This window comes from Siniperca chuatsi, linkage group LG10 (assembly GCF_020085105.1).
Source record: "Siniperca chuatsi isolate FFG_IHB_CAS linkage group LG10, ASM2008510v1, whole genome shotgun sequence".
Classification (NCBI taxonomy): Eukaryota; Metazoa; Chordata; class Actinopteri; order Centrarchiformes; family Sinipercidae; genus Siniperca; species Siniperca chuatsi.
In genome coordinates, this window is record NC_058051.1 from 13,720,531 (window position 1) to 13,734,782 (window position 14,252).

General features: G+C 38.2%; 1 protein-coding gene across 20 annotated transcripts in view; it reads right to left on the bottom strand.

Annotated features, from left to right (window-relative positions):
* Positions 1-14,252, bottom strand: part of chl1a (cell adhesion molecule L1-like a) — a 58,877-nt gene that overhangs the window by 19,358 nt on the left and 25,267 nt on the right. For 16 of the 20 annotated variants that reach the window (XM_044211378.1, XM_044211377.1, XM_044211380.1 and 13 more), the window contains exons 11-23: positions 12,400-12,540; positions 10,477-10,612; positions 9,515-9,681; positions 8,648-8,813; positions 7,696-7,820; positions 7,368-7,472; positions 5,257-5,454; positions 4,759-4,829; positions 4,433-4,655; positions 4,184-4,219; positions 3,373-3,488; positions 1,643-1,847; positions 560-682 (exon numbers count right to left, since the gene is read on the bottom strand). In XM_044211378.1, coding sequence (XP_044067313.1) covers positions 560-682; positions 1,643-1,847; positions 3,373-3,488; positions 4,184-4,219; positions 4,433-4,655; positions 4,759-4,829; positions 5,257-5,454; positions 7,368-7,472; positions 7,696-7,820; positions 8,648-8,813; positions 9,515-9,681; positions 10,477-10,612; positions 12,400-12,540 — 1,812 coding nt within the window. The remainder of the gene's footprint in view (positions 1-559; positions 683-1,642; positions 1,848-3,372; positions 3,489-4,183; positions 4,220-4,432; positions 4,656-4,758; positions 4,830-5,256; positions 5,455-7,367; positions 7,473-7,695; positions 7,821-8,647; positions 8,814-9,514; positions 9,682-10,476; positions 10,613-12,399; positions 12,541-14,252) is intronic. The other 4 variants (XM_044211392.1, XM_044211373.1, XM_044211391.1 and 1 more) reach the window with 1 other exon arrangement.

Below are 14,252 nucleotides of genomic sequence, written 5' to 3' on the forward strand. Positions count from 1 at the left end.
GGGTTTTGCTTCTGAAATGCTTCTGAGTGATAAATGCCAAAGAAATTTGTAGAAGACGCACAAACAGCACTGGCTTAAATCATCCTCTTAGAAGAGAACCTGCAGTCCAGGAGGGTACAAGATAAGAAACACTGAGGAAACTGTCAAACCACAATTTAAAGTAGCCTGCACAATTGGGCTGTTGCAGACGATTGTGGAGTGTTCAGTGTTAAACAGTGCAACCTAGTGTCTGGTATGATAACACAACAGAGGAGAAGAAAGGGAAGATGATAATGCATGCAGTATGTTTTCAGGTTTATCAAATGGGCATCAAACCTGTAGGCTCAAAGGTAAACTGTAGTATTTCAGATACACCCCCACCACACTTCCTCCCCTCCGACCTGATCTTTTCTCACCTACTCTCCACTAACACTGCAGCTATACTCCTGCTCACACATCGCACAAAGCACTGAGCTACAGCAAAGAGAAATCTGTTAATGAAAAACCTTGCATAGGGCCAAAGGTCTACACTGTGTAAGTCAATGAGTAATTAGTCAAACAACATTGTGTGTGTACATACTGAGGTGGTACTGCAGGAGATAACCAGTGAGGATGCCGTTTGCCTCCAGAGGTGGTCCCCATACCAGCAAAATGGAGTCTCTCTGGGCATTGGAGGCGGTCAGGATAGGCACTTGCTCAGGAACTATGAAAATGACAGTAATGTTAATGCATTTACTGTATAGATGTGTTTCTCTAGCAGCTTAGTATTTATTTAGAGGTGGTTAAAACAGACATCTGAGTGCCAGCCTGTTTTATTGTTAAAAAAATATTTCAAGGATGCTTGAATCATGACAATCATGTCCAAATAAGTTTCGATTTCTGTCTCTCACGTGTCTTTTCATGCTTGATATATTTTCTGTGCATTAAACTTTTTTTAAAGCTTCCTTAGCCTTTTCATATTTGTTAAACAGATGAAAAACACACTGATGTTTGCCTGTTTTAAGCAGCTTTGTCATTTAACAAGACTGCAACACTGAGCAGCCTTTAACAAGCATTTTCATGAATTTCAGACTTCATCAGGCTACCTTTGACAGCTTCATCTTTCTCTCTTGGTCTTGAGGCTAAACACTATACTGTAGCTTTATTTAAAGATCCCCTCTAGACATGTTTTGAGACATTAATAAAATACTTATACCGAATTACAATTTGTGTCTGATGTTTTTTCCACAAAAAGTTCAATTAATTCAATTTGTTTTGGGCAAATGTTTTTCATTGCTATAGTTTAACTACTGGACACAAAATGCCTCCTACTTCACTGAAAAGTTAATTCTTAGTGTATGTGCATTGGAGGTTTCAAGTGTCCACATCACACTTGCATACTGGACCATGACTGATATGCCTTAAACTCAGATTTAAGGTGAGCACAGAAACATTTTCCTCCTTCAGCAGATGAATACGAAAACAGCCTTCTAGTGTCAAACTCTGCACATTTATTATTCTACACAGTGAAGCACAAAGATCCAAGTGAAGTAACAATAAGCAAAACACATTTTTGAGTAGAGGGGGACTTCAGTGTAAATGAAATGTATGCTCTTGTTAAAATTCCTTGTTTTGTTGCCCTAGTCATTTTAAATGTCTACCATGTGTGTTTGTGTCACCTCACCTCCCTCTGTAGTGTTGAAAGTGGCCGGGTCACTGTTGGGTCCATTGCCCTTCTTGTTGAAAACGTTGACAGTGAGGCTGTACTCGGAGAAAGGTTCGAGGCCCGGCACGATTGCATGAGTCCTCTTCCCAGGAAAAGACAGGGACTGGCGCTCATCTAAAATCTTGTTGGGATTTAGCAGATTCCGTTTTCTCGACCAGTGAACCTGTGAGAAGGAAGTAATGGACAATGGTGAGGAACATGTCTGAACAGACCACAGAGAGGTGGGAGAGAAGGAGAAAGACAGAGAGTAAGACAGAACAGTGAGATAGAATATGTTGAGGAGCAGCAATTAATGCCTGGTTTAATGAGGCAGATATCTGAAATCCAACATCACATATGAACTGTGAATCTGAGACCCGATGGTATGTGTCAAAATTACAGCATACAGGTGACAGAGTGAAGTAAAGAAAAATGTGATAAAAATATTTTTACAGGTATTGTATCATAATAGATTGTAAACTAATTAAAAACCAGTCTGCAAAAATGTAGTCTGTGTACTTATTTCTTGCTTAATTCACAAGTCTACTAGTACTTCTCTCAAAACTGAGGTGCTTCTGTGAGCACATGCAGAAATCTCATCGTTGAGTTCATCCTCCACAGGTGGTGCGCTGCTGTTTCTTACCTAACTAATGACAAAATCATTCCACCAGAAAGGGTATACTGCTCAGAAAAGGGCCATTAGGGGAGTTTGAAATACAAAAAGTGAAAATGAATCGGACTGGGCGAACCTCACAAATCTTAAACCATTACAATTTCAGGGAATAATCTTTCTCTATGTGCTCATTACTATAATGACTATGTCCCTACCAGATATACATTTGTCAAATTTAACTGACATATAACTTTATTTTTAGAAAAGAACATTTACTGTTGTAAAATCACATAATGAACCTTTTTGTATCTCTGTCTCAGCTGTATCCTGTCTCATTTAAACATTTGTTTGCACTTACAGTATTGGTTGAAAAGGGGACTTATATAAGACTAAACAGTGGCAGTGAGTGGTGTCTCCTCCCGGGGGGAACTGTCTTTGGTCATGACACACTGAAGACAGGTGAGTGAAAAGGGGTTAGACAGGAAATAGCTAACATAATGAGACTTAGGGGAAAAAAGTGCTAGAATAAAGATCTAATTGCACCAGGTAATCCAGGTAAAGGATTCTGACCTTCCAAGTTAACCTTTCAAATCGAAGTTAGTATTATTAACAACTCTTTGTAGCCTGCTGTCCTTCCAGGATTGAAAATGATGGTTGTTACTTAAAAGAAAACATTGATAGCACTTTATATTAGATTACAGAAATAACTAAAGCTATTATTAGATTATTTAACAAGTGAAAGTTAATTAGTCTGTTTTTTACAAAGTTGTGCCAACTGCAGCTCATTATCTTTTTGCACCAATATTATCTAGTAACTAATGGCAGGTAGCAAACCCATATACCAGTAATTTCTATATAGGCCTGATTCCCAAGTCAATATTAGGTCATCATTACTGCACATTATTATATTATTTCATGATATTAACTCTAATTACCTCTTTGTACCTATTTCATGTAAACACCAAGTAATTACTGTATTGTAAAAGCACTGTGCTACAAAATCAATGCTGTTTTGAGTTCCTCTGTTTCCATTGAAAGTCTTCAGTTATACAATGTAGTGTGAAAGAAATCAAGCCTCAAGACCATGAAAACTTACATTGTAGCCCCCTAGATGACCTCTCACTGTGGCAGGTGGAACTGGGGTCCAGCTAACTCTCAGAACAGTGGTGTTGATCACCTCCACTGCTACATCTCGTGGTGCTGCAGTAGGGACTGAAGAACACATAGAGGAATACAGACATACTGCAAACAATAGGCCACCTTTGCAGAGACTAATACTACTATAAACATGTATAAAGAAAGAAAATATACTGGAAAAAATACTTACAGATTCAGTAAGTAAAACAATAAAATTGTTGCACAAAAACAGCCTAATTGGTCTGAGCAGCATGTATATTATTCTGGTTTAGGTTGTGCAGAAATGATATGTTGCTGGTGAAAGAGGTAAATAAAAACAGTGATGCTGGTTGATCAACATAAATGTGCACAAATACATACTCAGCTGAACACCAAATGAATCAGCTTCATTATTCAAAGCTATTCTTTTCTACTTTCAGCAGTGACAAAATACCAAACATGAAAATGAAAATGCTCTCAATATTTTCTTCTCTACATCTTACTGTACTGGTAGCAGGAAAGGATAGAAGCACAGCAGACACTAGAGAGAGAAGCAGCCATTGTGCCTCAGTAGGTCTACAGCGCAAAGTGTGTCGTGATCTGTCAAATATCCCACAGCTTCTGAGACAGAAGTGGAAATTTGACATCCCTCTGCTCTACAAAAGGGTTTCTGCCTCCTGCTGGATTTAGCAAAGGGGTTTATCTTTTTTTCAGAGGGGAGGAAAAGTCACTACTGCACACCTGCACAGGGTTATAACAATGGGCAAAAGGAAAAATGGAAAGAACTTAACCTGACACATTTTCCCGCAGACAATGCCAAAAGACGACTGATGACAGGGTGGGATACGATAACACAAAAAGTTCACAGTAAGTGACAAGCAAAACAACAGCTATATGTGCTAGTTCAGCCTTAGGCTATGGTTTAATGAAACAGCAGAACTGAAGTGAGTTGCATATAAAAATATATACTGAAATTCTGAATTAAATACATGAATGACATGAATATATAGAGTAGAGGAAGTATTAAGTCTATAACTCACCATCTTCTCCAGAGTAACCAGTAACAACTTTAGGATCTGGTCCCCAGCCGTGGCTGTTCCTGCTCTGAATTTTGATCTCGTAAGGGACAAAAGTGGGCGTGTTCCTCACAACAAAGTAGTGTCTTTTGACCAGATGCTCCCTCCAGCCATCTTCCACCCCCAGTTTCCTGTAGCTCACCTTATACTCGAGGCCTGGGCCATTTTGTTCGGTAGGCAACAGTGGCTACAACAGGACAGTGTAATGATGACTTAGAAATCTTGAAAAATGCTTCTATAGTATAAAGGTTTCTAGTATACAATATAGATACATATTCTCTTTCTCTTACCTCCCAGCTAATGTCCATTTGATGAGGAAAATGGCCTTGGATTTGGATGTTTTCTGGGTTCCTATCAGGGGCTTTGAAGAGAGGTTTTATAATCATATATTAACAAATGAAAAAATAGCATGAAGGAGTTCATCTTACTATTTTCGACTGTAGTCTTTTTCTGCTAAAATGCAACTATCTATCCATATTGTTCACCTAAAACAGACTCTTTGGCAACTGTAAAAAGTAGTACAAATATCCTCATTTCATACATACACATATTCAAATAAGAGCCCAGGTTAAGCAGCAACGTGTGCTGAAGCTAATACTTGGTGACTTTAAGGGCTTCTGAGACCCAAAAATATCCACACCCCCTACTGCTACAAAGTCCTGTTGCCAAAGGCTGGCCTCTCCACACACCTGTCTGCACATTTCAAAAGAAATGTTAAAACTTTGCAAGCTTTCACAATCGACTGATAACCACAGTAGAAAATGTTAATTAAAGGGAGCGAGTCTCACCAGCAGGGGGTGTTTTATGTCTCTCAGTGGGCTCACTGGGGGGTCCAGGTCCAACGGCATTAACAGCATACACTCTGAACTGGTAGTTAAGGTGTCCGTGTAGTGCCAGCTCTGCTGTTGCCTGGTTACCGGGGACTTTCTGGAGCTCCTTCCACTTGCCAGTGTCCCATTGGCTCTCCTCATACTCCACTATAAATTCTGTGCTCGTAGAGGAGACAAGAGACATACACATTCAGTCATTACCATACAAGTGATAATCACAACTGCTGAAGAAGAATGCATAAGACTCCTTTTATTTGTTTCCATTACTGTACAGTCCACAATACGTTATTGATAGATTATCTGCAGTACACGTTTAACGCTTTCACCAGAGGAATAAAGGAATAGTTGATCCATCTGATAAAAATGTTTATTTGCTTTCTTTCTGAGAGTTTGATGAGAGGATTGATACCACTCTCATGGCTGTGTGTTAAGTATAAAGCTCACACCCCCCCTTAAACTTTATGCTAAGCTAAGGTAATCGGGGGGAGGAAGATTTTTGAACTTTGGAGAGAACAAGGATAGCTGTTTTCCCCCTTCTTCCAGTCTATACTAAGCTAGGCTGATTGCCTCCTGACTCCAACTTTGTACTTAAATCACAGACATGAGAGTGGTATCGATCTCATCTAACTCTTGAGAAAAAAAGCGAATCTCCCAAAGTTTCACAACTTTGAACTACAGCTTAAAATGTTACTTTTCTGTGTATAAAACCTATCTTGCAATAGTGTACCAGATATTTCCCTCAGGAGTTGGTGGACACCAAAAACAGAGCAAAACTAGAGTGAATATTTAACTTAGGTTCCAAATTAATGGTAATGTTGCTCCGTAACTGCTGGAAGTGTAAATAAACAACTGTTTGCTAACGTGTTCGCCATACCAACTTAAATGGTGATATGTCAATGTTGTGTTCACAACTTGTTTCCGCTGCCCCCAAGTGGCCAAAGAAATAAATTATTGCATGTTTAACTAAACTATAACTACTTTTTGCCAAAAATCCCCTAATGCATAGCTTTATCCTTGTTCCTGAAATGACAGATGTGTAAATTAGTAATGCAACACTTCATCTGTAAGTGTGTCAAAAATGATGATTCATGTGTCTCAGTTAACTAGTCGCTAAGAGTACCCAACTGACTATTTATCATGTGGGGAATAATAAATGAGTAAACAAGGGAGTGATTTTAGACACAGTCACAGATTTGGGCAATTTCCATGGCAAATTAATTACATTAAATGAATATTTCTACACACATCCACCTGGTGCTGAGCCAAACTGTGTGATCCACAGATATTGTCTGTTGCTCCAAGATATTTAATTAAACAAATAAAATGACTGCACATATCAGTCTAACAAAGGATCTTCTTCAGGCATGTCTATTCTAATTTCTGATCATAGATAACACATACATATAATAATATAGTAATAAACATATAAAGCCTATAAGAGGATACATTTATCAATTGATAGAATTTCTTATCATCACTAAGTTCCAAAAATAAATGAGTCCCTTTTTGAAGCATAAATGAGAACAAGCTTGTCTACACTTCACAGCTATTTGCAGCCATCACTTGTATAAGAAATTTAGTTAGCACTCAACAGCAGCAGAATCTCTCCTTTTCACAACAGAAGAGACATGACAACATTTAGTGATGTACAGTAAATGAATTAGAACGTGTATAAAGAACAATTCTAATCCAGTTTTAATTAATTGTCTCTATGGTGAGTGAAGTAAAACTTCCAGTTCTAGCTGGACAATAAAGTTGGAATCTATTCTATTCTACTATATTATATTTTATTCGCTCAGCAGGGGTGTGTCTTAGGGATGGCCAGAGATGGAATGGGCCCACACGCCTAGTTAACTCACTATTTTGTAATTGCACCATAATTACACAGTAATTACAACATGATGTAGGCTGTAAACTAAAGTGTTACGACTGACAGTCACAGCAGTACATGGTATAAAAGCAACTGTTGATGATCTCTAGGTAAATGTTGTTTCTCTATTGTATTATTTAGCACCCCCCCACTCCCTTTCAAACTTCTAATTTTCTACTTTTTCTACATTAACCTTTACCTGTTACAGAGCTGTTGTGATCACTGCCGGGTACCCAAGACAGGCGAACATTTCTCGGACTCTTAAGTTCAGTTATCGCTAAATTTTTTGGAGCATCGGGAACATCTGCAACACAAAACACATACAACAACATTAGTGATGATGTTGAGTAGCAACTGTCAATTTAATACCCCAAACATCTGGAGGGTTTAAACATGATAAAGGCATCCAAACCACAATGCAACCATGTTTTAAATTATTTATATCACTGTCTATGTAAGTTCTTTCAAAGAAGGTGTAATCAATAATTGATGATATTCTATTCTATATTATTTACAAACCCTCTTACCCAGTACGGTGAGTAGAGCAATGGCATTGTCCTCATCTAGGCTGGTTCTAGCAATGCATGTGTATATTCCCTGATCACTCAGGTTCACATTCATGATCTGCAGCACACCATTGGCCACAAAATATCTGAACATATAAGCACATTTGTAAGTATATAGCTGGAATATAAATTAAATCAATCAATCAAGAAGAAAGCGCTCTGTGAGCAGATACAGTGCCTCCGCTAAAGCTGCACAATCATCTACATTGCTATTGATTTTAATAATAGAGAAAGTTTCGATTTTTTCATCTACATCTTAGTCTGCAGTCACATCAAAATGCACATACAGTAGTGATAGACAATCATGGTTTATATGTGCTAGATTTTCTTCAGTGCAGTGCAGTAGTTTGTGCTATGGCCTAACTTCCCACAAACTGTTGGTAGCATTTGTTTAGATAACAAACAACCTAATAACCAGGCAAACAAAAATATAACCTCCTTGGCAGAGGTAATCAATCAATTCATCAAGCAGACAAAAGACCAGCAAAATCCCCTGTCTTTGACCCTCTACTGATCAGGATATGGAACAAAGCTCTATAGCACTAAGCACTTTAAAAACAATAAAAAAGACAATAAGCAAACAGCTAATAAAATATTACAATAAAATACAAAAAAGATAATACAACAAACAGTAAAATCAATAAAAAGCAAGTCTAAAATAGTGAGTTTTTAAAAGTGACTTAAAAGAAGACAATGTGTTTGTGCTTCCCTGATCTCCTCCAGCAGGTCATTCCACAACTGAGGGGCCCTAACAGAAAAGGCCCGGTCACCTTTGGTTTTAAGGTTTGACCGAGTTGTCATGCATTTTTTCTTCCCTAGCATTAGGATAGAGATAAAGACACTCAACAAAGCCATCTTAAACACAAACCCACCTGAAAGCTAATGGAAACACTATCAAACCACAGCCACCCACCTGGAATGTTCCTCAAAGGAAAGTGGGATCTCCTCCCCATCCTTCTTCCATACCACCTCAAAGGTGCCCAGCAGGCTTTTATCACACTCTGCCTGGCACATCAACTGGGCTGTGGTCCCACTGATGATCTGCATGTCCTTAGGTGGATCTACTATTTTCGTAGGGTCTAAAGATGAGAAAAAAGCCACAGACAAAAGCACATACATTGAACAGATAAGATAATTCTATTTGTCTTGTTAGGCTACAGCCAGATAAAATAATTATTCATAATTCCTGCATGCTCCAAACAAGACATGAATATGTGAAGTTAAGCCAAATTATTAGTTTATAAATAAGTCTTTCTCAAAGTAACTGCTTCTTGAGTAAAATGAGTAATAAAAATGTAAATGTCTTGATATTGCTCAATAAATTTCCATGGTAATTTGCATTTATGAAATGTCCATGAAAATATATTTACAAATATGTTCCACCACATTATTATTTATGCTGCATCTTTTTATAACATCAGTGAAAGATGAATTTAAAGTCTAACTGCTAAGATAGCTTTTCAGCGCAAGCATGTTTCAAAGGACCTAACAGAGACAGACCACCTAGTTTTAACTACTTGATCATTCACAGCCGAGCATGTCGAAAATAAATAAAAAGGATTATACCTTCCAGATCTTATGTATCAGTGTATGTATCAGTCACAAAACTACTAGGCCAAATATGATTATAACACAACCACACTTTTAACCAGTTTTCTAAAAGATAGAAACATTTGAAAACTGTTTGTCATTTGGGTGAACTGGCCTTTTAATGAATAATTGTGTACAGTGACTAGTACTACTCCTGCTTAAGAAAGCACTAATCATGTTGTTGAGATACCTTTCACATCCAGCACAGCAGTGACAGCTGACTGACCCTCGGTGTTAAAGGCAACACACACATATTTCCCACTGTCGTTTTTTTCTGCACTGATGATTTGTAAAGATCCATTCTGGAGAAAGAAAAATCGTTTCCCCTCAATGGTTTCTGCAGTCTCCTCTTTGGCCCTAGGAGAAAAAGTTTTCACACCTCTTTTAGAGTGTTTGTAGAACTTATCCGACAGCAGAAGTTAAGGTGCCATTTTGCTACTAAGTATTTGGTTTAGATTCAGATTTGAGCCAAGTTAATCATGTCTATTTGATTTTCACTGTCATTTCAGGGGAAGATTTATTTTCCATACATCATTATCATCTTCAGTATGTCGTATCGATTGAAATTACATTTTTGCTAACACCCTTCTGAAAAAAAACACTGATTGGTTTCAGGTGACTCAGGCAGGTTTAAGTTACAACATAATCCAAAACAAAGAAATTGTTGGTTGTTGATTAGACTTAAATGCAATATCATCTAATAGAATCAAAAGAACTATCCTAATATTGTGAGGGTCTTTGTAAAGTTAAGAGTGTTTTGTCATGGACTGTCTGAGATCCTATTTCCCTTTTGTACAACTGTAGCAGAGCAGCAGTGGTACTTGATAGGATTTAATTAGCCCAATTTCAAGGAACGGAAGAGGATTATCTCATTAAACAGACATAAGTGTCAACGTCAGACTACGTCATGCAGACACCTGAAGCAGTGTGGGATTAATAGCATGACTCAATGCTGTGATACTATATGTGCTCTGGTTCATTCACTAGACTACATCACAGACATCTCTGTAAACTACACAGAACTGACTGATACAGTGATGTAAATGCATGAATAAAACCATAGTTAACTGAAGAAAACATATCACACTGAATGAATGTGTGAAGTTCTTCTATCTTAACAATATGTGTCAAAATGTTCTGTGAAACTAATACCTGTTCTCCTCGGTAATCACTTGCCAGGAGATGGTGGGTGGTGGAGAGCTGAAAACACTGCAGTTCATGATGATGTCCCCTCCTAGTACTACAGCGTACTCTTGGTAGTCCCTTGTCAGTATCAGAGGTGCCATATCTAAGAGCAAGGGGAAGGAGGAAAGATTACAGCTGCTTAAAAGTCAAGTTACTGCCCATGAGATCTTTTTCACGAGAAATACGGGCAGAAGAACAGATGACTGAAAATACAGGTATAATTCAGACGCAGGCACAAGCATCACAGCCTCTTGTAACACATCAAGAGGTATAACATTTCTTACAGTGAGATTAAAAATCTAGGAACATACACTTGCTCAACAGTATGGCATGTGGTTCATTCCATATGTCTAGATAAGGATTGTGTATATTTTTTTAAAAACAATCTAATATCATTGTTTCTTTAATATTACTGTTTTTAGCAGATGAACTTAAGTTAGTCAAGTTATGTCAAGTGGCTGTGGCTAGGTCAAATATGGCTGTAGCGCTGAAATGATTAGTCAATTAATGAATTAGTCAACTGACAGAAAATTAATTTTGAAAAGTGATTAATAAAGTAATTTTAAAGCAAAAATGCCAAAGATTTGTTAGTTCCATCTTCTAAAATGAGAATATTTGGCTGGTTTTCTTCGTCTTCTATGATCGTAAACGCAATATCTTTAGGAGTTTTGGAACTTGGGCTTTGGGAAATTGTGATGGGCCTTTATTGTACTAATTTCTGATACTTTATAGACCAATCAATGAACAACCAATGAGGAAAATAGTGAAATAATAAATTAAATGATAATCGATACTGATAGTAACCGTTAGTTGCAGTTCTGCATGGCTTTGATAATAGGAGGACGAAGAAGGCTGAACAGTATAGTTGTTTTTCACAGCAGACATTACAGCTAAAACGTTCGAAAAATGGCATGAGTGTAATGATGATATAGAAGAAACCATATTATGATGACATAAGTATGTGCACTACCGTGTTGACACATTTTCATGGGAGCTGTAGTTTTTTGTATGCTAATAAATGTTCGCAAAGTTTCCAACTTACAATACTCACATATACATAAAGCACACAGTATGACATGCTAACAAGTGATATTGAACTGAGTGTACGGAAATAAGTGAGTACAAAATACTATATAATCTTAGAGGGGACTGACTGCCTGGGATTTCTGTTCACCAATCACAGGCTTGGCGGTTGAAACCCCTGCTTCTCCTGTCCACGCGTCGAAGACACCGAACCCCCGAAATTGCAAGACAGTGCCTTGCATGGTGGCTCACTGTCATGGTGTGTGAGTGTGTGTGTGAATGGGTGATTGAGAGGCAAATTGTAAAGTGCTTTGGATAAAAGTGCTATATAAATGCAGCCATTTACCATATATCCTTCAAGGAATACTACAATAAATAGAAGATCCAGTTTCTCATTCATGCCAACAGGCAAATCATGAGTAGCTAACAGCTTAACAGTACAAACAGGCAGAGCTACATCTGTAGAACATCTTTGAGCTATGCTCTAATGTGGTGTGATTTATTTTAATTTCAAATAACAGATGACCCTCCTCTGCAACTGTCAGCCGATAAGAAGATGAAGCAGCAGTAAGCATGTGAGAACAAAATTGGGTTATTGAAAAGTGAAAGAATGTTGCAAATAGGCTGTATCTAATATGAATCCTAGGATCCATTACTTAAAGACTGTTAAATGTAACCTTAGGCAAATGCTTCCAGGATGATAATAGGCCTTGAGAACCTTGGGATCAGATAAGACAATGCTTGAAGAGAGAATGAACCACCTGAAAATCCGAAGGAACTGTGAAATGCTATTGAGCCTACACAAACTACACATTTCCCAGACCCAGGTGTACCTGTGCAGAGCTCAGGTCGTGCTGTAATACTCACTCATGACCATGATGTTAATATTGGCCAGAATACTGCCATGACTGTTGGAGGCTTCACACTGGTAGACGGCACTGTCCTCTGGTCTGGCGTTATGGAGCACCACAGTGTCATCAAGCACTCGCCTATTGTTCGATGGGTCATCTGACAGCAACATACAGACATAAAAACATAACATCAAAATCATTTCACAAGGACTACACTAAAGCACCATCAACATGGGATTTTTTGAGGCTACAACTGATGTCATTATTTGAAAGTTTAAAAAATCTGATTAAAAAAAGACCTGAAACAATTAGTTGATTAATCAATTAGTTTATCAACACAAAATTGGCAACAATAATAATGATAATCAATTAATTGTACAAGTCATTTTTCAAGCGAAAAATACAACCATTCTCTGGTTCTAGTTTCTTAAATGCGAAGATTTGCTGCTTTTCTCCATTTTATAACAATGTAAACGAATATCTTTGGGTTTTGGGCTGTTGGTCGGGGGCAGGGAAAGACTTGGAATGACTTTCGCCGCAAAACTCGCGAAAGGCCCTATCTAGAGCCAGTGTTTGGTTTGTCTGTTCTGTAGAAACATGGTGGTGCAACATGGTAGCCTCCGTGGAAGGGGACCCTCCCTCTGTAGATATAAAGGGCTTATTCTGAGATAATGAAAACACAACAATTCTTATTTTCAGGTGATTATACACTAATGAAAACATACTTATAAATATTATATTCCATTTCTGCCAATAGCTCCTCCTAAATGTTTCTCCATTTCTTGTGCAAGAAAAAGGTCTACATTGGTGGTTAGTCTCTAATTTGTTAATGCGAAGTTCTAACTTGTCAAAAATCAAAACCATTCATACATAACAATGACAACAAAAAAGTTTGCTGTAGCACGTCAACCATTTTTAATGTCCTACCCCATCCTGGCTCAGTCAGTTCACGAAAAAGTAATATTGACGAGCGCATTGACTTGTTCAAAATTTTAACATGTTTCAGTAAAAGGCAACCGATATAGCTAAATAGCCAAACCCAAACCTTGCTTTTCTTATCCCTATTGTCTTCTGTCTTACCACTCCAGCTGCAGAACCTTTGTTCAGTTGAACCAGTATCACTGGGCTCAGTTGGCTGCTCTTTCATCTCTCTCCTCTCTGCTGCCAGTGCCTTTGGGCTCACTAGGCTGAGATGTTTGACTGGTAATGGCACCCAATGAATAATATGTTATTTTAAGAAATTTGGCTGCATCAGCCTCAAGGGACTTCAACCTCTTCTCTCTTAGCTTTTCAGCACAACCTTTACATTCTTTCTCTTTATTTGTCCATCTTGCCCCACTCTACTATTTATCCAAATGTCTCCACCTATCTTATACAGTCTATGGTCCCCACTTAACAGAAATGGGGATAGGGGCGGGGCCCAGGTAAAGTTAGAATGAACTGGACCAAAGGTAACTGGCTGGGAGAGAGAGAGGCTGACAGATGTAATACCCAACCACAGTGGGCCAGCAGCCCACTTGCCTGGGCCTGTCAGCCATACTAGTGCATAATCAAAGTGGGCGCAGCTCTCTCACTCTTGTTTTTGTTTCATCAATGCAATGATGATCCATTCTGAGCGGCCCAAGTGGCCCATAGTCAGGCGGCCCTTCTGGCATTTGCCCAACGATGGTCAATCCATCACTGGTTGGAGGAAAAAACGACTTTCACAGACATCAACTTGGGCTTTAGGAAATTGTAATGGACATTTTTGACTTTTCTGACATTTTATAGACCAAGTGATTAATCTTCATACTGGAAATAATCATTAAAAAACAAAAATATTGGCCAATATTCCTTTTTTACACAAAGAAAGACACAAAGACATGTACT